Below are 25260 nucleotides of genomic sequence, written 5' to 3' on the forward strand. Positions count from 1 at the left end.
GTACTGAAGGTAGAAACAGAACATTGTGCAACGCAGAGCATGAGAAAGAGAATAACTTCGCTTTCGGACAAAAAAAACCTTCTATCTCAGCTTTTTCATCGTTTTACCTTTTTCTTTTAATTGAATTAATCCTATTTTATATTGTGTTGCGGTGGTTCTCAAACATTTTCAAGTTAACGATCGACCCCCAAATGGATAATGTATATTTGGCTGTGGACCCCCATCTGAAAATGTTTTGTGCCAGGGACCTCCAGAAGCAAAGATTTTGTTAGAAAGATTCACTTTGCCAGTTTCGAATTGCAGCCGTCCGTAGGTGCCCTTTGAGAGCGGTTTTGAAGGAGTCAAGGGATTTGCATGTCTTAATGACTGTTGGTAGGGCGTTCCACATTTTGGTGGCATAGGAGCGAAAATAATTTAGTCCCTTGTTTGTGCCGAATCTGGGTTGTACATGTTTCGTTGCACTCCCTCTGGTGTTGTGGGTGTGGACTTCGTTAACATTAAGGAAGTATCTAGACAGGTACATGGGTATCTTGGTGGAGTATCGAATCTTGTGGAATTAGATAGATCAGAGATAGATCATATTCAAAGATTTGCACAAATTTCCAAGATTTTTCTAAAAAAATCATACCTGTGCGAACTGAGCGGTGGAACAACAAACACATTGCGAGCTTGTGGATCTCCTTGTTGGCAGAACAATTTTTTAATCAAACATTTTGGGGAAATTGTCCTTCCTATAATGACATGCCCAAAATAGGGACACCAGGTTCAAACTAGTGCTTACGTTTGTGAGGTTTTTATACATACAGTATGTACGAATATTGTCAGTTTTGGCGGAGAACGTGGGACTCTATCCGTGTTTCAATGTAGCCTCACGTATAGCCAGACGAATCTGCCATTGCAAAACAAATTGCCCCAGTGATATTGTCTGGCTACGCGAGGCTATAGTTTCTATGTGCTAGACCCCTCAAGGAGATGGATTGCTGAGGCGGTGCGCAACACCTATAGCATCAGCTCCCAGTACTTACTTACCACACTCTTAGTTACCCAAGCTGTGCTACTCATACGATGAGTTTTCAGTACCCGGTATTGAACCCAGAATTCCAATTGTTGTCCAGAAGCAATTAGCCCTTCGCTAAAGCCTTTAGCGGGCTCATACATAGTCTGGATTTTCGGTGGTGAGGTGACCACCGAACTACAACATGACGTCACAAGCCGCGGTGAAGAGCAAACCACCACCACCGCTCCAGCCCTTCTCTCTGTTTTTACTCACCACCGCTCAACGTTATTTCAGCTCCGGTGGTCAGCTCACCACCGGAGCGGTGGTCACATCACCACCGAAGATCCAGACTATGAATAGGCCTTAAATCTGTGGCTGTGTTGTTGAACACATGTCACAGCCTTAATGTCGGGAGAGTTACATACACGGCAGACCCACCCAGGAGATGGCAATAATACCAATCAACGTAGTCTTACCGTGCATTACAAACTCCCGTCGGACGGTCGTTGAAGTTGATTGAGTTGAATACCGTTTCTCCCTCTAACATTTCCTCGTATTTCTAGTTCATTGAAATAATGTGTCATGCACATTTTGTCCAGTGCGTAGCCTACTGCAGGGCCTGGTTGACTAGATTTAGAAAACATTTTGAAGTCCTTTCTACTGAAATGATTTATATGGAGAAATCCCGCCATGTAACGTGCATGATGCATCTCAATGGGCGAGAAGCACAGCTTGCCAAGTCTCCTCTCTTAGTAACCGTTGCTAACGTGCCTATTGGACAAGGACGGGTTGGGGAGGGACTTAATTGGCGAAGGGCTATTCAAGTAATTACGTTTATTCTATCTAAGTTTTGGACCTACAAGGTTTCCCCACTGACAGCAGGTGCAGGTGGAGATGAGTAGCAAGTCGTCTGCTTTGGTCTCAACGTTTCCGCACCCAGAATGAGAATGAGTAACCCACTTATCCAGCAGCCCGTCTGTTGCTCTGCTCTGACCTCTGACCTCTTCACCTACGAGTGGATCCTCCAAACCGTTCTCATCATTTTCTTTCCGTCCCGTGGTTTATCAACCTTTCCACCCCTCGTTTCATCTTCATGTCATCTTGAGAATATAAGACCACAAATGAAGAATGGGCATCCGCTCTGCTTCCGAAGCAACATCCAGGGCATCGGCGTATGTGCAGAATCATCCCCACCACATTAGCCTGAGTGGAGCGACGTCAAGTAGGAGCAAAGTGGATAACACCAAAGCTCCACCGGGCGCGTCAGCGTCGCGTCTCCGTCACCGTCAGGGAATGTTCCCTTTTTAATCAATGAAGGGTGGCGTCCGGTGGAGCCCTGGCGTAAGCAGAAGTCCAAACAGTACTCCTATAGAGAGTCGCAGTCCCGCCCCCTTTCATGACGAGGCCAGGCCCAGGAAATGATTCCCAATGCATTTTTCCCATAGACATTTCAAAAAGTATTTATTTAAAGACGGTTACGCCGCGGACAAAGCCAACTCGAGTCGTGACAACTCATGACAACAAACACAATATTTTGGACCAAACAAATATACCAAAAATTATTTGTTTGGCCCAATTTTTTTTTTTGTTGCCATGATTTGTCACGACAAGAGTTGGCTTTGTCCGCGGCGTAAACGTCTTTAAATAAATACTTTTTGAAATGTCTATGAGGAAAATGAACGGAGAATCATTTCCTGGGCCCGGGTAGGGGGCGGGACCGCAAAGCTCTATTCTGCTGCACTAGAGCTTACTGTCTTCTTTCTAATTATTTGTTTGGCCCAAAAAATGTTTTTTGTTGCCATGATTTGTCACGACAAGAGTTGGCTTTGTCCGCGGCGTAAACTTCTTTAAATAAATACTTTTTGAAATGTCTATGAGGAAAATGAACGGAGAATCATTTCCTGGGCCCGGGTAGGGGGCGGGACCGCAAAGCTCTATTCTGCTGCACTAGAGCTTACTGTCAGTATCAATAAGTAAAGGTTCCGGCAATACAAATTTACTTGAGTCAAAGTACAAAAATATTGATGTCAATATTATACATCTACTTAATGTACCAAAAGTTAAAAGAAAGTGCTCATTTTGCAGAATGTCCTATTTCACAAGCTTTTGAAAGTATTCAAATAATTTGGTATAGGACTGATGTGGTTAATTTATGTTTTGTAATAATCGAAATCTCAAGCTGAAGTTATGAGTGCACTTATACAGTACTAGACACGTTACAGTAACATTACTACTTAATGGGTTAACTCGATCTCGGTGAACCAGGAAAACCAGACAGATTTCTTTCCCATTTTGGTGTTGGCATTATGTTATGCTTTAGCTATTGAAAAATAGCAGATCTACAAGCTCATAGCGCGCCACCGAGTGGCGCGCTACGAGCTTGTAGGTCTGCTATTTTTGAAAAATCGAAGAGCGACTGACACAGAAACATGGCTTTCTCAGAAAACTGTCAGGATGTAGAAGACATTTTTAGAATCTGATCTCAGGTCAGAATGGGTTAACAAAGAAAGAAACGTATAGGAGCCCCTGAGTAGGCCATGATAAGAAGAATAAATGATCTCTTCCGGACGAGATATTTTTCTTTTTCTTACCATGGCCACTCATCTTATCTTGTCCGGATGAGATATTATCTTGTCCAGACGAGATAATTCATTTTTCTTACCATGGCCACTCAGGGGCTCCGGTGAAGGGTAATGTAAAAAAAAAAAGTTGTGAGTTCACACAATGCGCTTAGAGCTTGTACAGTAAGTAAATCGGCTATTTTTGGTGGGCGACCCACCGTCCTACGCCGAAGAATAAATCCAGCTTAACACGCTCTCGGTGCATCGGGGGAGAAAACAACAGGAGAGATAAGGTTACCAGGACTCGGGAGCATATACAGTATAGACAGAAGAAAATTGGGGCTTTAGCAAAGAATGGCACAGGAAAAAAGCGAAAGGGTCACGACGTAGAAAGAAGTAACCGAAGTTGAGCGAGTGCAAAGGACAGAGAAAGTTGGAAAAGAAACGGGCGACGGACGACAAGGAAGTATACAGGGGGGTTACGGCCTGGCAGGGTGACGAGCTAAAATAATGGGGAAATAATGAGGATGATGTAAGAACAAGCCAAGGGGATTATACTGGAGGAGAAATGACAATTGTGGAGGAAAAAACACTAACAGAATAAAAGAGACAACACTGCAGCAATATAAAACTTGGCAGCTGCAAACAAATAATGCCCCTCCCCCGTATCTCCTCCTCCACCCTGATACGATTTAAGCTACCGTGTGTTGTGGATGCACTGCCGGGGGAACAGGTGGACGGGGACAGAGTGAGTGTAAGGGAGAGAGAGAAGGAAGAACGCAAATAATGGAAGGTAAAGAATAAGCCGACACGCCACGGCTGGAGTAGAAGATAAAAATGGGGGGTCAAGTAAGGTGAACGTGAAGGAAACGACACGCCAGCATCTGTACCTACTACTACTGATCAGAGAGAGAGAGAGAGGCAACTTTTTTTAAAACGAATGGCTCCGGAGAAAGTTTCTGTCTGTTTCTTGGCTGGTTTGGGGGCGCTTTGGTAGGAGAATGTTTGTGAAAATGGCAGATCTACAAACTCACAGCGCAACGTGTTGTGAGCTTCTAGGATGTATGTGGGTTTAACCCATTAAGGGCGGGAACCCATGTTTGGGTTCTTGTCTTCCAAGACGAGAACCGATGTTTGAGTTGTTGCTTATATATTTAAAAAATATATATATTTTTTAAAATATTCAGAAAACTTGGGTCAGGATTTAGAAGGCATTTTATTTTAGAATCCTGCCTCACAGGTCTAAATGGTTTAAAGCGCTAAAAATGGGGGTCAAGTAAGGTGAACGTGAAGGAAACGACACGCCAGCATCTGTACCTACTACTACTGATCAGAGAGAGAGAGAGAGGCAACTTTTTTTAAAACAAATGGCTCCGGAGAAAGTTTCTGTCTGTTTCTTGGCTGGTTTGGGGCCGCTTTGGTATAGGAAATGTTGAGAGAGAAAAAAGGTATAAAAAGCCTGAGTTATAAAACAGACGATCTTTAAGCTCACAGCGCTTGGCGTCGTCACACGCTGTGAGCTTGGAGATCGGCTGGTTTCGACGCGCGACACCGGCACGCGGCTAAGTACAAATCACCTTTTAACCCGTTTAGACCTGGGAACGATTCTACAAAAATGTCTTCTAAATCCTGACAGTTTTCTGAAAAACCCCTATGTTTCTATGTCAGTGGTTCTCAATATTTCATGTCAAGGACCCCCAGAATTACATGAAATTGGCCGCTGACCCCCCATCTGAAAATCTGTAGTTCCAGGGACCCTCCAGATGCAAAGATTTGAGTTAAAAACGTTCGCTCTGAAAGAATAATATTCAAAGATTTGTGTCACATTTTCACGATTTTTCAAAAATAGCAGACCTACAAGCTCGTAGCGCGCCACTCGGTGGCGCGCTATGAGCTTGTAGATCTGCTATTTTTCAATAGCTAAAGCAGAATGTTTAAAACACGAAAAGGGGTTCCCGCCCAAAATGCGTTAATCCAGTGCTTTTTTGGAACTTGTCCCATGAGACATGCTGAAACTAGGTGGAGCGGGAGAGGGTTGGAACACGCAGGGCTCCAGACTGAAGACGTGTGCATGCAGGGAAGAAGGGGGTCTGCACACTATATTCCTGCTTCGTGCTCCATATCGCGGTGCCCTGGCAAAGCCTGTGGGGAATCCAATAATCCCGTAAAAAAGCCACCTTGCCCGCGAGCTCCATTACTCCTATAAACTGTGCGATATGCTTTTCATTTTACATGCCAATATGGAACGAATCCTATAATTGATCAAAGAGCCGAAAGACTAACATAATGAAATTAAATCACGTTGAGCCTCTGTGCCTCCTAAAAGATATCGTCTGTTTCGGGGTGGAAACCTCACATGTCCAAAATTATCTTCTATTCGGGGTTCAGATTTGAAAGCATCAAGTGTAGCAGATATATGATACGAGCTCATAATGCGGCGCAAAGTTAGCTTGCGGATCTGCTACTTTTGATGATTTGATGTGTTAATTTACAAAAAAAAAGAAACTACAAAAAAATAAATAACACAAAGTTAAATAAAATATGGGAGATAAGGGATTTCTACCCCGACATCGATATAAAAGCTTATACATATTGGTCTTTGTTCGGCGGTGGCGTTGAATAACAAAGTGGCTTAATTTATAACGTGAAACACGGAACGTGGAATGACACCGCCTCGGAACCGTCCAAATCTCTCTCTCCGCAGACACTTGTTTGGTGTGATGTATCACAGCTTAACCCATTTTGGACTGAGGTCGATAAAAAAAAAGGCTTCTAAATCCTAACATCTTTCTGAAAAACCCATGTTTCTATGATTTGTACTTAGCCGCGTGCTGGTGTCGCGCGTCGAAACCAGCCGATCTCCAAGCTCACAGCGTGTGACGACGCCAAAGCGCTGTGAGCTTAAAGATCGTCTGTTTTATAACTCAGGCTTTATACCTTTTTTCTCTCTCAACATTTCCTATACCAAAGCGGCCCCAAACCAGCCAAGAAACAGACAGAAACTTTCTCCGGAGCCATTCGTTTAAAAAAAAGTTGCCTCGCTCTCTCTCTCTGATCAGTAGTAGTAGGTACAGATGCTTGCGTGTCGTTTCCTTCACGTTCACCTTACTTGACCCCCCATTTTTATGGGGGGTTGTTTCGGGGCTTGTTTCTGTCAACCCTTTTCATGTCAAGGACCCCCAGAATTATCTCTATTGGGCCACGGACCCCCATCTCAAAATATGTAGTTCCAGGGATCCCCCAGAAGCAAATATTTTAGTAAATTTTTTTCGCTCTGAAATATATATTCAATGATTTGCGCCACATTTTAACGATTTTTCAAATATAGCAGACCTACAAGCTCGTAGCGCGCCACTCGGTGGCGCGCTACGAGCTTGTAGATCTGCTATTTTTCAATAGCTAAATTATAACATAATGTTTAAAACACCAAAAGGGGTTCCCGCCTAAAATGGATTAAAGGAAGCCCTCGCCGCTGCAGTAAAACTTTATTACCAATTAATCTTTTAAATGGGCTCTGCTTCTAAAGGGGCCTCTTCTCGTTCTGCGGAGCCAGACGGGTCATGGTCAGTGTTGCCATGTCCGCTTATTGTAAGTGACTTTGGGCTTGTTTTTCTGTAGTCGCTTGCAAATATTGGTGAGGCTTGTTTAAGTGTATAGTTGCTTATTTGAGCATTCTTGTATGTTTTCCTGTGAAGGACCACAACATGAATTAAAGTATTGTCTGCGTATCCCCACCTGAAAACATTTGTGTTGTTAAACATTATATATCTTTTCACTTTTTTCGCCCCAAGAATGTTTGTGAAAATGGCAGATCTACAAACTCACAGCGCAAGGTGTTGTGAGCTTCTAGGATGTATGTGGGTTTAACCCATTAAGGGCGGGAACCCATGTTTGGGTTCTTGTCTTCCAAGACGAGTTGTTGCTTATATATATATATATATTTTTTTTTTTAAATTTAATAAATATGTCAAGTTTTTCAGAAAACGTGGGTCAGGATTTAGAAGGCATTTTATTTTGCATTCACTTATTGGGTCTTGTTTTCATAGACCTGGTCGCAGACTCTGGCAACACACTGGTCATGTTCTCTCCGTTTGAAGGATGCGGGGGACTGTGGCTTTTTGGACGCACCCTGTGTGGTCAGATACTTGACATTCCGAGACGCTTGGGTTGTCATGGCGCTCACATTTTTGTAACATCTGGTCTAAATAAGGTGTGTGTGTGTGTGTGTGTGTGTGTGTGTGTGTGTGTGTGTGTGTGTGTGTGTGTGTGTGTGTGTGTGTGTGTGTGTGTGTGTGTGTGTGTGTGTGTGTGTGTGTGTGTGTGTGTGTGTGTGTGTGTGTGTGTGTGTGTGTGTGTGTGTGTGTGTGTGTGTGTGTCCTGTTTAAATAAGGAGTTGATTCTTGGAGAATCAATAGAGAACACATCCCACTAAGCTTGTGCGTGCGTCATTTAAGATATCTCCATATTACACAACATAAACCAGGACGATGCACCAGGGGTCATTAAATTTAGGCCTGACGTCGAAATAAAAAAAACGTTTGCTCTGAAAGAATATATATTCAAAGATTTGTGCCGCATTTCTACAATTTTTCAAAAATAGCAGACCGTAGCGCACCACTCGGTGGCGCGCTATGAGCTTGTAGATCTGCTATTTTTCAATAGCTAAAGTATAACATAATGCTTAGTTAAAACACCAAAATGGGTTCCCGTCCACAATGGGTTAACAGCGTCCCGGGATGCAGGGATGGTCTTTTAGATGAGTCCCAGGGACATTTTATGAGTCCCACAACGTATAGGAGTCATATTTTGCCATTTTTTACAAATTGCAGCATTTAACTCCCATTTCATTTTTTTTTTAGATATATTTTTTGGGGCTTTTTCTGCCTTTTATTGATATGTTGAAAGTAGATTGACAGGAAATGGGGAGAGAGATGGGGGGGGGGGGGGGGGGAAGACACATGGCAAAGGCCGTCGGGATCGGGAGTTGAACCCGCGGCACGCCGTCAGGCTGGCTCAGCAGCCTAGGTGTGGTACTGTTCCGGGCCACTCCCCATTTCATTTTATATGGTTATAATGTGGTTATATTCATGTAGAAAACAGAAGAAGAAATGATTATTATAACTAAAGCTAACACAATAAACTAGAATAAAAAACAGTACAGATGCAGAGGTCGTTGTTTTATTGCGTCCCTTAACTATAAACTGCGTTTTGGGATGCAAAAGGCACCCTATTTTAATCTCTGCACCATTATAATGTTCTTATTTTGATCATAAGAACCACATTATTGAATGAGAAGTCTCCAGGTCTTCTTCAGAATATGTATGATAATTATTTACTACGACACTATGGCATTAGAAGTCCGACTAGTACTAGTGGTTCTCAAATGTTGATTTTGGCAAGGACCCCCCTTAACTCTTAAATGGAACCGGTTCCAATGTTCCATTTGTACACACTCAATAGTTACTAGACCTGCATGCAATGGTCATTCATCAGGGCTAGCTCTTTGTTTCCGTTAATATCACCGTCCACTAGTTTTATACGTCTGTGGCTATATGGAACTTTGCTGAAAAAATAAGCATTTTGGATATATGAATTAAGAACCCTTAAAGGTACATTCAGTGATTTCACTTAATTCAACTATCACTTATTTTTTCTTATTTTTTGGATAATCCTCCCTACTATAAAGTGTGCTGACCATATAAGGAGTTCCTCCCTGTCCCCAGTGAGCCCCTGGGGTCAAAAAACCCTAGTTTCGGTTTGGGCTTTGGGTGGCAAAGCTTTCATCCAATCAGGATGAGAGGTGCCTTCCTCCAATCATGATCGAGTGTGGCTGGCATTGGTGCGCGTGCTGTTGGTCTGTTGTACTTCCCCCACTGTAGAGCGTGTGCATGTGCACATCTTGTTACCGGGTGGACCGGGTTTTTTTCCAAATCAGCCAAATCACTGAATGCTCCTTTAAACCTTTTGGTATGAATTTGGAGAGAGAGCATTATGGAATATTAATAAACCTTTCACATTGTAAATTCTGCTCGCTCGTGCTCAGCTCCAGCGCATCTTTTCTTGTGATCTCTCCTCAAATGCACCCCCTACCTTTTATTTTCCCCACACCTTGCCTCTCTCCTCCTCCTCCTCTCTCCTCCTCCCTCCTCTCTCCTCTCTCCTCCTCCTCCTCTCTCCTCCTCTCTCCTCCTCCCTCCTCTCTCCTTTCTCCTCCTCTCTCCTCCTCCTCCTCCTCTCTCCTCCTCCTCTCTCCTCCTCTCTCCTCCCTCCTCCTCCTCCTCCTCCCTCCTCTCTCCTTTCTCCTCCTCTCTCCTCCTCCTCCTCCTCTCTCCTTCTCCTCCTCTCTCCTCCCTCCTCCTCCTCTCTCCTCCTCTCTCCTCCTCCTCCTCTCTCCTCTCTCCTCCTCCTCTCTCCTCTCTCCTCCTCTCTCCTCCTCCCTCCTCTCTCCTCCTCCTCCTCTCTCCTCCTCCTCCTCCTCTCTCCTCCCTCCTCCTCCTCCTCCTCTCTCCTCTCTCCTCCTCCTCTTTACCCATATTATCTACTGTAGTGTATGTCTCCTAATTGAAGAAGTGCTCCTCAGTGTTTCCAGCTCTGTGCCAGGTCCTTTGCACTCAGCTCTGTGCCAGGTCCTTTGCACTCAGCTCTGTGCCAGGTCCGTTGCACTCAGCTCTGTGCCAGGTCCTTTGCACTCAGCTCTGTGCCAGGTCCGTTGCACTCAGCTCTGTGCCAGGTCCGTTGCACTCAGCTCTGTGCCAGGTCCGTTGCACTCAGCTCTGTGCCAGGTCCGTTGCACTCAGCTCTGTGCCAGGTCCGTTGCACTCAGCTCTGTGCCAGGTCCGTTGCACTCAGCTCTGTGCCAGGTCCGTTGCACTCAGCTCTGTGCCAGGTCCGTTGCACTCAGCTCTGTGCCAGGTCCTTTGCACTCAGCTCTGTGCCAGGTCCGTTGCACTCAGCTCTGTGCCAGGTCCGTTGCACTCAGCTCTGTGCCAGGTCCGTTGCACTCAGCTCTGTGCCAGGTCCGTTGCACTCAGAGATGCCTATTTGCGGCTCCACTCCACCAGCGGTAGAAAATAAAGTTACTAAGTCGTATGACTCATGTACTAATACTATAGCACCATTTATGACTCATGTACTAATACTATAGCACCATTTATGACTCATGTACTAATACTATAGCACCATTTTCAGGGTATTGAAAAATGGTAATGCTTGAGTATTTTCTCCTCCTCTCTCCTCCCTCCTCCTCCTCCTCCTCTCTCCTCTCTCCTCCTCCTCTTTACCCATATTATCTACTGTAGTGTATGTCTCCTAATTGAAGAAGTGCTCCTCAGTGTTTCCAGCTCTGTGCCAGGTCCTTTGCACTCAGCTCTGTGCCAGGTCCTTTGCACTCAGCTCTGTGCCAGGTCCGTTGCACTCAGCTCTGTGCCAGGTCCTTTGCACTCAGCTCTGTGCCAGGTCCGTTGCACTCAGCTCTGTGCCAGGTCCGTTGCACTCAGCTCTGTGCCAGGTCCGTTGCACTCAGCTCTGTGCCAGGTCCGTTGCACTCAGCTCTGTGCCAGGTCCGTTGCACTCAGCTCTGTGCCAGGTCCGTTGCACTCAGCTCTGTGCCAGGTCCGTTGCACTCAGCTCTGTGCCAGGTCCGTTGCACTCAGCTCTGTGCCAGGTCCTTTGCACTCAGCTCTGTGCCAGGTCCGTTGCACTCAGCTCTGTGCCAGGTCCGTTGCACTCAGCTCTGTGCCAGGTCCGTTGCACTCAGCTCTGTGCCAGGTCCGTTGCACTCAGCTCTGTGCCAGGTCCGTTGCACTCAGCTCTGTGCCAGGTCCGTTGCACTCAGCTCTGTGCCAGGTCCGTTGCACTCAGAGATGCCTATTTGCGGCTCCACTCCACCAGCGGTAGAAAATAAAGTTACTAAGTCGTATGACTCATGTACTAATACTATAGCACCATTTATGACTCATGTACTAATACTATAGCACCATTTATGACTCATGTACTAATACTATAGCACCATTTTCAGGGTATTGAAAAATGGTAATGCTTGAGTATTTTCTCCTCCTCTCTCCTCCCTCCTCCTCCTCCTCCTCTCTCCTCTCTCCTCCTCCTCTTTACCCATATTATCTACTGTAGTGTATGTCTCCTAATTGAAGAAGTGCTCCTCAGTGTTTCCAGCTCTGTGCCAGGTCCTTTGCACTCAGCTCTGTGCCAGGTCCTTTGCACTCAGCTCTGTGCCAGGTCCGTTGCACTCAGCTCTGTGCCAGGTCCTTTGCACTCAGCTCTGTGCCAGGTCCGTTGCACTCAGCTCTGTGCCAGGTCCGTTGCACTCAGCTCTGTGCCAGGTCCGTTGCACTCAGCTCTGTGCCAGGTCCGTTGCACTCAGCTCTGTGCCAGGTCCGTTGCACTCAGCTCTGTGCCAGGTCCGTTGCACTCAGCTCTGTGCCAGGTCCGTTGCACTCAGAGATGCCTATTTGCGGCTCCACTCCACCAGCGGTAGAAAATAAAGTTACTAAGTCGTATGACTCATGTACTAATACTATAGCACCATTTATGACTCATGTACTAATACTATAGCACCATTTATGACTCATGTACTAATACTATAGCACCATTTTCAGGGTATTGAAAAATGGTAATGCTTGAGTATTTTCTACGGATGCACCGAAAGTGAAAATCTGGGCCGAAACCGAATACCAAATATAGGAAACAGTTGGCCGAAAATATCCAAATATGATTAATATCTTTTTCCTACCATTGCTGTCATGGCCGTACTTTAAAGCTATACCTGATTTATGGCAAAATAAATGGTTATGGCAAAAACTTAACTTATTTGACAGCGTTTTTCATTTACATTACTAGAGATTCCTCACATCTAGAGTTAGTTCTGGCCGCCTACTGTATGTCACACCGCCGATCGGACCTGTCATGCTTTGCCCTTTTATGCACATATATATGGAGATCGCTGATGTAATCGGTACTACAGTATATGGCCATATGGACATTGGGAATCAGAGCCGTAGAAGAAGAGAGTCGCGACACGCTTTGATCTCGCCGCAAAGCTGGGTGCTACAGTATATGGGCTATAGTTCCAAATGTTGGAACTATCCCATTGATGATATTCACACGGCTGCCATCTTGCCAGCAATGTGATACCTAGGTGACACTTCCCATAGAGAGCCCATTCATCCAAACAGAAAAGTCCTCTCTAATTATATTAAACAACGTCAAAATCACCAACATTGCAGCTGTAGGGAAAGCTTGAATTATCCTCTTTCAATCTGTAAAGTTTTTGTTTAATAAAAATCCACCGTAGGCATTTTATGAGCTACTTCCTGTCAATAAATTCCTTGCAGTCATTAAGACTGCATCAAGGACCGCCAAAATGCATTTTAGTCGACTAAATCAACTGTCGATTTAGTCGACTGAAATCGTATGATATTTAGTCGACTAAAACTAGACTAACATTAAAACATTACGGGTGACTAAAATGTGACTAAAACTAAATGAAAACTATTCAAGAGACTATAATGACTAAAACTAAAATCACAATGTGCTGCCAAAAACAACACGGCTTTCAAAGTAGCCGTATGCGCTGCAGCAGCAGACTTCTACCTCAACCTCTCCACCTCTCTCTCTCTCTCTCTCTCTCTCTCTCTCTCTCTCTCTCTCTCTCTCTCTCTCTCTCTCTCTCTCTCTCCCACCATGTGCCTCTATTTGTGGTCCAGGAGTGGGTGACAGCCACCGACCTGCTCGTCTCCCTGGACAGGCTCAACACCTTCGGAGACGAGTTCTTCAAGGACGCCAAGGTGCTGCGCTCCTACTTCTACGCCGTCTCCGATTTCTCCGTGGGTGGCAGGTAAGAGACGTGTGAGGAATTGGCCCTCCTGTGAACATGTCACTATACAGACGTACGTACGCATGGAGCCTCTCCTTCCCCGCGACGCGTTGAAGACGGTGTCTGTCTGTCTCACTCCACGCCTTTTTGCCCCTATTCTTTCTATTTTCCACCTGCACAGTCCCCAGCACTAGTGTGGCTCCGACAAGATAACTTTATATTCACTGTTCTCAAAAAAAGCTGAACTCGTATATTAGTCTAGTCACTGGAAGGGGGTATCATGCACCCCCCGGAATTATACTTCTAATCAGTGTTTTCTTATTGGAAAAAATGTGCTGAAAATGATGAGTTATGATAAAAAGTTGTCAAAATGTCCCACCTACCTCAAAACCCCCTTTTAGGTATATGGCTCTGGCGAAATTGTGTAAAGGCAAATATTAATTCACTAAAATTACATAAATAGACATGGTGGTCTGAAATTGGTCATGGAGTATCTTGACACATAGGGGTAAGTAGCAGAACAGGATTTGGTTGGTTGCTACCATTATATTCTTAAATATGACCCACATCATCCTCAGAAACACACAAAAATATGGTGTCCGCTTGACTAATAACAACAAAGATGGTTATTTTCCAGCACATTATGGTGAGTATCACTGCCTCACTTGTATATAGAAAACTTCCCATATCCCTAAGCTTCAATTTGAGCCCAAGATAACCTTTCTATCTTGTAAATTACTCTTTCTGTCGCCAAAATTCTGAACTATACCTCAAATCGGTGAAAATTGTATATTCAGTCAGTTTCAGCTATACATTTGGAATGAATGATTGAATAACCGAGTTTGAACTGACTCCACATTATGGAATATTTCTTGAATAAGCCATGTTAAAAAGTTGGCAAAGTGTCCAATCTACCATTGTTATGCAAATGAGTTATCAAACAATCGATTTTCACTATATCGCAGCCAATATTGCACTTAAATGAACAAATAAGGTGTCTAGACCTATGTTTTGAGGGTCAACCGGTCAAGGATCTCAGTGAAACTATTCTTAAAGTGACCACATGTGCCCGTGGCATGCTGGTGTACAAATCAGTGCTGCCATTACAATAAAGTCACATTTATACCAAGTAAGAGATACCAATATTGCATATAACTTTTACAAATAAGGTATCTAGACAGGTGCTGTGCATTTAAGCAAGCTTTATAATTTAGAATATACTGTAGCATAACATCAAAAACTAAAAACATTCTTAGTATGAACAATAGTATACGGCAGTATACACGCTATAGAATGGCCTGCAATATGCAGTACAAAATTCAAACAGTCACACAATCCTGTAACAGTATTCCATCCTATTACTATACACACTCAAAGGCAAAAATGTAAACAGTGTACAAACAGTGACCACCCTAGCCTGCACCATAAAGAACAAAATGCACAAACGTCACATTAATCAGGCATCGTGTTCATAGAACTCATCAGTCTTCTTTGTCTTCTTGTCCATGGTCTCCAATGACAAGGATTTTCAACCATCTCTGCCCTTCATATGGTTTTGTTTTTACCACAATAGCTTCATCAGCTCGCTTGTATAAGGCGATGGTTCTCTTCAGAGCAGAGTAGCATGGAGGAAGACGAGCCAGGTCAACTTTAGATTTAAGAAGTGAGTTTGTCATTTGCCCCCACCATTGTCCGCAGCAACTTGGCACGGGTGACGTCCACTGGGGCGGCGGTGGCTCAGGGGTAGAGTGGCTGGATGGGAACCGCAAGGTTGCCAGTTCAAACCCGGGCTCCCCCAGAGTTAGTGTCGAAGTGTCCTTGAGCAAGACACTGAACCCCTAACAGCTCCCGATGTGCAGGTTGGTGCTTTGCATGGTTTCCGCTGCCATCAGTGTATGAATGTGTGAATGTGTGTGTCTATGTAAAGCGCCTTGGATAAAGGCGCTTTATAAATGCACCATTTACCATACTGAAGACTCGCAACTCTGTCCATACAGCAGACAGATGAATTGCTCCAACTATACTAATTAAGGATCTGTTCCATATAGTGTAGCACAAGGCACATTTGAAGGACCCCCATAACCCTTACAGGTCCATTTGGTTCCATTTGTACATTCAGAGTTGCACACCCATAAGGGGCCCTGCATATCAACAGCTCAGTGGCCTTGTGGTCAGAGCGTTTGCCTTGAGACTGGGAGGTCGGGGTTCGATCCCCGGCCGGGTCATACCAAAGACTCCGAAAAATGGAACCCAGCACATCCCTGCTTGTCCCTGCATCAAGGGTTGGATTTGGGTAAGTCCCTGATACATACTAGCGTCATGTCCAGGGGGTGTACTTGTACATCAAGCTGCCTCCTACTACAGAAACAGGAGATAGGCTCCTGCCCTATGGGCCTCATGGCTCTGCAAGGCTTACAGGTCCATTTGGTTCCATTCTGTACACACTGTAAAGTTACACACCCGTAAGAGGCCCTGGATATCATCAACAGCTCAGTGGCCTTGTAGTTAGAGCGTCCGCCCTGAGACTGGATGGTCAGGGGTTCGATCCCCAGCTGGGTAATACCAAAGGGTTGGATTGGGGTAAGTCCCTGCGACATACTAGTCATGCCAGGGAGTGTACTTGTTAGGCTCCTGCCCTATGGGCCACATGGCTTGGCTTGAGCTATAGAGCTATTTGAATTGTGAGTCTTCAGTGAAACAGTGGTGGGAGCAGATGACAAACTAATTTCTAAATCTAAAGTTGACCTGGCTCGTCTTCCTCCATGCTACTCTGCTCTGAAGAGAACCATTGTGTCTTATACAAGCGAGCTGATGAAGCTTTTTTGGAAAAACCAAAACCCTATGATGAAGGGCAGGGGGGGTTGAAACTAAAGAGTTTTTTAATCCAGTGTGTCCTGCGGTGCAGTCCTACCAACCTCACTGGTTGATCTCCTTGACACTGTCTGGAGAGCATGGACAAGAAGCCGACGAGATAGAGGAATTGATTTAATCGGCACTGATTTGTACACCAGCATGCCACGGGCACATGTGGTCACTTTAGGAATAGTTTCACTGAGATCCTCGACCCTCAAAACATAGGTCTAGACACCTTATTTGTTCATTTAAGTGCAATATTGGCTGAGATATAGTGAAAATCGATTAATTTGATAATGGAGGCACTCATTTGCATAAAAATGGTAGATGGGACACTTTGCAAACTTTTTAACATAGCTTATTCAAGTAAGAAATATTCCATGATGTGGAGTGAGTTAAAACTCAGTCATTCATTCATTTATTCCAAATGTATAGCTGATACTGACTGAATATACAATTTTCACCGATTTGAGGTATAGTTCAGAATTTTGGCGACAGAAAGAGTAATTTACAAGATAGAAAGGTTATCTTGGGCTCAAATTGAAGCTTAGGGATATGGGAAGTTTTCTATATACAAGTGAGGCAGTGATACTCACCATAATGTGTTGGAAAATAACCATCTTTGTTGTTATTAGTCAAGCGGACACCATATTATTTGGTGTTTCTGAGGATGATGTGGGTCATATTTAAGAATATAATGGTAGCAACCAACCAAATCCTGTTCTGCTACTTACCCCTATGTGTCAAGATACTCCATGACCAATTTCAGACCACCATGTCTATTTATGTAATTTTAGTGAATTAATATTTGCCTTTACACAATTTCGCCAGAGCCATATACCAAAAAGGGGGTTTTGAGGTAGGTGGGACATTTTGACAACTTTTTATCATAGCTCATCATTTTCAGCACATTTTTTCCAATAAGAAAACACTGATTAAAAGTATAATTCCGGGGGGTGCATGATACCCCCTTCCAGTGACTGTACTATATTGGATAATGAAGCGCATGTGGTAAATACTCACACGCATTCTCACACCTGTTGCTTAACCCATTTTGGGCGGGAACCCCTTTTGGTGTTTTAAAGCATTGTGTTATACTTTAGCTATTGAAAAATAGCAGATCTACAAGCTCGTATCGCGGCACCAAGTGCCCCGCTATACGAGCTTGTAAGTCTGCTGTTTTTGAAAAATCATGAAAATGTGGTGCAAATCTTTGAATATATTTTCTTTCAGAGCCAATGTTTTTAACTCAAATCTTTGCTTCCGGGGAGGTCCCTGGAACAACATATTATCAGATGGGGGTCGGCGGCTGATTACACATAATTGTTGGGGTCCGTAATATTGATTACCACTGATATAGGAACATGACATGAAAAAAAAAAAAAAATGACATAGAAACAGGTTTTTCAGAAAACTGTCATGATTTAGAAGACATTTTTTACATTTCGACGTCAGGCCTAAATTGGTTAATTACGAGTCTGGGAAGGATTTGACCATCGGTTTGATGAAACGGTCGAGTGGCACGATGACGAGCGCAGAGGATTTAATGAGCTTAGTGGGATGTGTTCTCTATTGATTGCTTCTCCAAGAATCAACTCCTTATTTAAACGGGATCATTTTGATTGGGGTCTTGCCGGTAAAGTGTATGCGTGTGTGTACACACACGCGCACAGACACACACACACACACACAGCGCTCTGGTTCCCGTGTACCCACATAAATGAATGAACACACAGCATCACCTGGTGGTGACGTCATCACTAATCAGTATAGCACATCAGTACACAACTGAATATGTATGCAACTCCAATGGCGCCGAGTCGACCACTCACTCGTCGGGACGCCCCTCGCTCAGGGGTCAACTCCACTTCTGACGGCGCGCTTTCCTTGTTTGAACCCATTAAGAATAAGACCTGAGGCCGATTCAAAAAATGTCTTCTAAATCCTAATCTAATAATTTTCTGAAAAACTTGTGTCATTGCCAAGGAAGTATATTAAAAATAATGGTTACTACCCCTCCAAGGACCCCAGTTTGAGAACCAATGTGCTTTACAGTATATATAGCTAAAATAAAAAAATTACACGGGTCCTTTTCCGGTTTTAATGGTTCAAATGATTTTACCAGGCTCGTCAGCCTGTTACGAGTTGGGACTCGTAATAGGATTAGGTTATGGTTAGGGATAGGGTTAGTTAGAATGGGGCCAGTCGCACCAACGGGACGTCGGAATAATGACATGGCACCGCGAGAACAGCTTTCCAGGGGGCAAGATTATTACCAGGAACGCTGAACAGCGACGCATCAAGGGAGAGCTGCTGTCACATCAAACTGGCAACACAAACGGTTGATTTTGCCCCCAGCTCTTCACTGCAGTCTCACCTGAGGGCGAATACCATTGCTGTCGGGCAGAAACCTCTTACCTCAAATGTATTTCTAATTAATGTATTTTTACCACTCCTATAGACAGCTATGTGTGTCCCTGCCTGGGTCCCTGCAGGCTGGCTGCCTGGGTCCGTCCGTCCGTCCGTCCGTCCGAGCCTGAAAATTGCGTTTGGTTTGGTTTTCACCACCAAGTGTCACTGTTGTGCAGCCTAACACACACACACACACACACACACACACACACTCGCACACACTCGCACACATACAGACTTCCTTTCCTGTTTACATAACGGCACAGCCCACTTCAATCCAGAGCTTTCTTCCTGGACAGCAGATCGTGTGACATGCCGTGTGTCTGCCTATACTCCCCCCCCCCCCCTGTGGATTCCACAAGTAGTTATTATTTTTTTAATTCCTCACAGTAATCGGAGAGGACGTGGACGCACTTTGCCATCGCAGAAATAAGTGGATGGTTAAGTAGCTGAGATGGAGCCTTCATAAAGAGTTCAAACATGATCTGACACCTGTCACAAACACTCACGATGACGGCCGGCGATGTGACAAATGACCTCAAATGTCACAACACCTGGGGGGGAGGGGGCTCTGCATGACAGCGTGGTAACCTCGTGCCGACAGCTTCCGTATGACTCCCCGTGCGACTGACTGCCAGTGTCACCAGTGGTCAGTGGTACGTGAGTTCCGATCCTATACCCCCTCAACCAGCTGTCCACTTCAACTTCAGTCCAACGGAAACGTGAAGAAGAGTGCCAAAAATGGGACCAAAACGGACCAGATATTCAAATATTCCTGATATGAGCACAGTGACATTTAGGCTATAATACAGTACATATTGAAGTTGGTCAGATATTCTAGATATGAAGCTCGGGTGGCGCAGTGATAAAGTGCTGGCGCATGGGGGCACAGAAATGTCAATTGGAGGAGTCAATTGGCATGACAACTAAATTGTGGAGAAAAAGGGGGTACATTTGGTTTCTCTAAATTATATATATATTATATATATTCCTGTTATGAGTAGAGTAAGATATAGAGAACCGTTTCCCAAACTGTGGATCGGGACGCATCCTTGGGTGTGAAGCATTGTGAAGCTATGCTACTGTACACTTGCAGATCTGACATTTTCACTGGTTTGGTTCCCGGGCAAATGTCACATTTATTTTTTGGGGGGGGGGTCTTGTAGCTAAGAAGGTTGGGAACCAGTACCACAGAGGATATAGAGCAGAGGTTCCCAAACTTTTTCATGTCAAGGACCCCCACATTTACACTAAGAGTGTACAAATGTACATTTGTACACTCTCAGAGTTACAGACCCATAAGGGTCCGTTTGGTTCCTAATTATCATTTAGCTGGGTCCCCCCTGGAACTCCCTCAAGTACCCCTGGGGGTCCCCGGACCCCACTTTGGGAACCACTGATATAGAGTATGCAGCCATACATGCATTGGGTGCATGGTTAGAAGAAATGGCAATGGGACGAGGCAGTTGAAATAGAAGCATACAGTATATACTGTAGCACAACAGATGTACAGTACAGTACATGAGGCTAAAATAGCTGCAGATAGATGTCATGTATAGGTCTCACAAAGGTTGTCACAGAGGAATAACACCGTCAGTGCAGACAGAAGCAGAGCCACATCATGAATCCTTGGTAGTCCCTATTGTGGCCTGCATGCGGTAGCCTGGCTAATAAGCCAGACTCAAATCACACTGTCGTGTGGTATTTGAGTCTGGAGATGCTGTGTATGGATCTTGTTTCCTGGGGGGCGGGTTCAAACATTTTCTCTTTGACGCAATTGTTCAGAGCTACTGTCAGTCAAAGGTCTCAAGCATTGAACGTCACTGTACCAAAGCCCGCCCATATTGCATACCGTGTCCCGATTGGCCACACCAGTTCTCTGGTGTAGGAAATGGGCGTACAATTGAGCCTCTCCAGACCGTAATCCGCCGGCAGGCAATTCTTTTTTTGCCAACGGCTGATTCGGTCTGGCTTATTAGCCAGGCTATGCATGCGGGCCTGCTATTTCAAACATTCGTGGAAATAGGTGAAGCTGTGGCGAACGTTACAAGATCACAACGTATTGCATTGTGTGAGGTTGTCGGATCGTCAATTTCTTATTTCACACATTCTTATAGCCTGCATGCACATCAACTGTGGTTGCATTGATCCATAGCGCAAATGAACAGATGCTGGTCGTGCAATGTTCGGCATCGACACCCTCCAATATGTCTTTCTCCTCGCAAACCGAAGGACACACATTCTTATAGCCTTGCACATCTCCTCTCAGACACTGAATAATAATCTGGTATTGAAATATTTTGATGTATATTTAAGTAGCACTGGGAGCCACTTGGCCCATAGGTCAGGACCCGGGAGATTATAGCCTATACCTCCTGTTTCCAGGAGGTATAGGCCCCATGGACATGGCGCTAGTATGTCACCGCACCATGACTTAACCCGCATGAACCCACAACGCCCAATGCTTAGCTGGGTACCTTTCATACTCTTTGGACTGGGAGGTCAAGGATTAGATTGAAACCCTTGACCTCCCAGTCGGCCAGAGCCATTGAGTTGTATCGTCTCCATTCACCCCATATGGTCAATTATTAGTAGGCATGTAACGATATATCGATATTATATCCCGACGATATGTATCGATTTATTAAAAATGTATATCTGTATGGATAAAAAAATCCATCATATTCACGTGCTTTTGGAGAGAAATGAGACAGACTCCATGCAGTCACTTTCAGTAGTAGAGGCCTGCAGAGGGGAGCTGTATGTGTCTGTGACACAGGTGATGGTCGTTATTGATGCTCATTAATACATCAAGGAAGGCAATTATGTTTCTGCACTGTCAAATAGGTCTACATCTATCCTAAGATGCCATCAAAGAAAATAAGAAATGTTAACTCGAGCTAGGTTTAAACATGAAAGCATGTTTACAGTTGTTGCACAGAAATTAAGTAATTTTACATGAAAAGTAATGCTACTTTTGCAATGTAGTTAAATAAAAATTGTGAAAAAAGCTTGGTGGGAAGATAAATCATTAAAAAAAAAGATTTTTCGGTCATTTGCCCGGAAAATAATTGTGTTGAAAATATCGTGAAAAATCGTATCGTGAACCTCATATCGTGATATGTATCGTATCGTGAGTTGAGTGTATCGTTACATGCCTAATTATTAGTTATTGGTAAAGCATATAGCATATATGCAAGAAGGTTAAACCAAATCTAAATGGTTTTCGTCATGTTAGAAGGGACTTAATCAGCTAAAACTGCACAGCTGTACAGTCATGCATGCTATGGTTTTCTCACACCTAGCATACAGCATTACAACATGGTCACAATCCTCTCAAACCGTCTTAAAACCAATAACATCAATATACAAACAGGCTATAAAAATCATGAATCAAAAACCGATGAGATGGCACCTCTGTGGTATCTTTAAAAAAAAAAACTTTATACACTACACTATACTCACAGATTCCGAATCAGAAGCCTTTATTGCCATGACATGTAAACATTTTGTGAATTTGGTTTGGTGGACAGCAGAGTGCAGTTACAACATTAGGACAAGTGCAAAACAGGACAAGACAAAACAACATTCAGTGCAATGTGAATAAATATAAAGTGCAGAGAGTTCGAGTGTTCAGGTCAGTTCAGAGCACAAGTCAGTCCATTCCACTCTGAGTGAGGGTGGAGGCCACTGGAGGGAGGATAGAAGGGGGTCAGGGGGGGACACCAGCAGCATTTAGGAGCCGGATAGCCGTGGGGAAAAGGCTGTTTGAATGTCGGGCCTTCATAGTCTTTAGGGACCGCAACCTCCTGCCTGAGGGAAGCGGGGCAAAAAGACTGTGGCCTGAGATTGCATCCTTCCTCATGCCGGGGGCCGCCTGAGAAGCCAGAGGCCCTGGTTGTCCTATAGGTTCGATTCCAGGCCAGGCCACCAATGTGGCAATGTGCGCCCATAAGCAAGACTCATCACGGTCGAGCTACACCAGGCATTTGAAAGCGTGTGTATGTTGCGTGCGTATACAGCGCGTTTGGAAAGATCCCATTGATATTAATGATACCGGCTACACCATGGGCACGTGAATACGCGAGCACCACATAACGCAGACTTTAAAAATAGGACTGGATCTAAAACTCGGTGTGTGCTTATGCAGGCTTGCGTACGTTACGCACACACACGCTTTGAAAAGCCTTGTGTAGCTTGGCCGTAACCTTAAAGGACCACTTCACCACTTTTCAACCTATCTTCATATAATAGGTCCTCACTAATAATCATGAAAAAATGGCGCAATCTTTTTCTACTCGGTCTGTGTCTCATAGGAGGGCTGTGGGCAGTTCAGAAACCGTCTTCCAGTGACATCATCGATGGGGAATACAAGCTAGTAGAAACTGCAGGCTTTCTAGTCCTGAAAAGTTGCAATGCGAAAATGGAAGCCATCGTTCTCACGATAATGAAAATCTATTTTTTTGTAAAACATGTTTTAAAAAAAATCTGCCTAATGATGATGTCACTGGAAGACGGTTTCTAAACTGCCCACAGCCCTCCTATGAGACACAGACTGAGTAGAAAAGAATCGTGCCATTTTATCATGATTATTAGTGAGGACCTATTATATGAACATAGGTTGAAAAGTGGTGAAGTGGTCCTTTAATTGCTCCCCAAGCTGCTGTAGAATGGCTGCTCACTGCTCCTATAGTAGGATGGGGTAAATGCAGTGGACAAAATTAATGTAATTTCATAATGTGCAAACATAAAAAAAACACCCCAAGGAGTGGGTATCCCCACATACAGTAGTGTTTCTGACCACTCATAGACACAACTCTTTCTACCTCAATGGCCTGGCCGGGACCCTCTAACCGCAAGGCCTCTTTAGTCCCCGCTTTAACATAAACAACCTCCAATATTTTTCTCATCACAAACTGAAGGACACATTCACAGCCTGCACCATCTCCCTCAGCTACCCTGAATAATCGGGTATTGATTTTTACAGGCCATATTTAGTGTCTGTTTTAACCCATTTTGTGCGGGAACCCCTTTTGGTGTTTTAAACATTATGTTATAATTTAGCTATTGAAAAATAGCAGATCTACAAGCTCATAGCGCTCCACCGATTGGCGCGCTACAGGTCTGCTATTTTTGAAAAATCGTTAAAATGTGGCGCAAATCATTGAATATATATTTCAGAGCGAACATTTTTAACTCAAATATTTGCTTCAGTGGGGTCACATATTTTGAGATGGGGGTCCGTGGCCCAATAGAGATAATTCTGGGGGTCCTTGACATGAAAAAGGTTGAGCACCACTGACATAGAAACATGTTTTTTCAGAAAAATGTTAAGATTTAGAAGCCTTTTTTTTTTTTTTTTTGCTTTCACCTTTTTTTTATGGAGGGACAGACAGTAGGCTGACAGGAAATGGGGAGAGAGATGGGGGGGAAGACATGCAGTAAAGGCCGTCGGGATCGGGAGTCGAACCCGCGGCACACTGCCAGACTGGATTGCCAGCCAAGGTGCCTGGACCACTGAGCCATGGCCCAGGCCGAAGCCTTTTTTTTAATCGACCTCAGTCCAAAATGGGTTAATAGCGGTGAGGGAGTTCAGGTGAACTTCATTTTCATTACAGTCTCTCCTACAGTAGCTGGAGGGCTATTAGGTGAAGGAGGAGGATATAGTTCTGAGGTTGTTGTTGGAGCTTAATTTGACCACTTCGGTTTTGTGTCCGATGCCGGTCCCATTTTTTAATAGTACTATAGATCACTGGTTACTTATGAGCAATATTTTGTCAAATTGAGAGAACAAAATAAATCAATTATTTCTTATAAGCAAAGAAAAAGGGACACAAATCGTGTTTTTTATAGATGGATATAAATAAACTCCCACTACACCTTAGATAGGCGGCCTCTTTGAACATATTTAAAGCACAGCTCAATACCTATTTCTTCACTTGATTTTTCCTTCCTTTTTATTCATCTACTAATTATTTATGCCTGATTCGCTGCCTTTGTTTGCTATTATCTTAATTGTGTTTTAGGTTATTTGCTATCATTTTAATGTTATTTGATGTTTTTGCTTTTATTAGATTTTTTATGTTTTTGCTCAGTAAAACACTAAATGCTATATGCTATATAAATAAAGTTTTATTTATTTTTATTATCATTATTATTATTATTACTTAAGCCCTATACAAAAAAAATGAAATAGCAATAGGCATTTGGCAAGCTCACAATTGTGAGCTGCTTCGGACAAATTTCAGTTACTTGTCCGCAATTAGGGACGCCAGGTTGAAGTTGGCTAAAAATCTTCGGTCACTTTGGTTGCAATATCCCGAAAAATTTGATATCGACCAAAAAATGGACGACATCAACCAGACATGTGGTTCTCAAAGTGGTGTCCAGGGTCCAGCTGGGGGAACCTTTTAAGGTTCCAAAAGGACCCTTAAAGGTCTTATTATGGGTTTCTTGAGAACGATTAACATGGGTGTGGGGCTGTATAGTTGTTGTTGTTGTCGTCACCTTATTGACAACCAAAATAACTGGGCTGCAGGCATCAGGCACACATCTGGATCCGGGACAGCTGGCTAATTGTGACAGAAGCTGCCTCTCGGTGACAAGTC

General features: G+C 44.0%; 1 protein-coding gene across 1 annotated transcript in view; it reads left to right on the forward strand.

The window, feature by feature from the left end:
* Positions 1-25260, forward strand: part of lamc3 (laminin, gamma 3) — a gene marked incomplete at its 5' end in the record, with an annotated part of 260453 nt that overhangs the window by 78470 nt on the left and 156723 nt on the right. The window contains 1 exon segment of the mRNA XM_079525276.1: positions 13278-13408. Within this exon segment, the coding sequence (XP_079381402.1) occupies positions 13278-13408 (131 nt within the window).

The sequence above is a fragment of the Electrona antarctica genome (assembly GCF_951216825.1).
Source record: "Electrona antarctica genome assembly, chromosome: 16".
NCBI classification, from domain to species: Eukaryota; Metazoa; Chordata; class Actinopteri; order Myctophiformes; family Myctophidae; genus Electrona; species Electrona antarctica.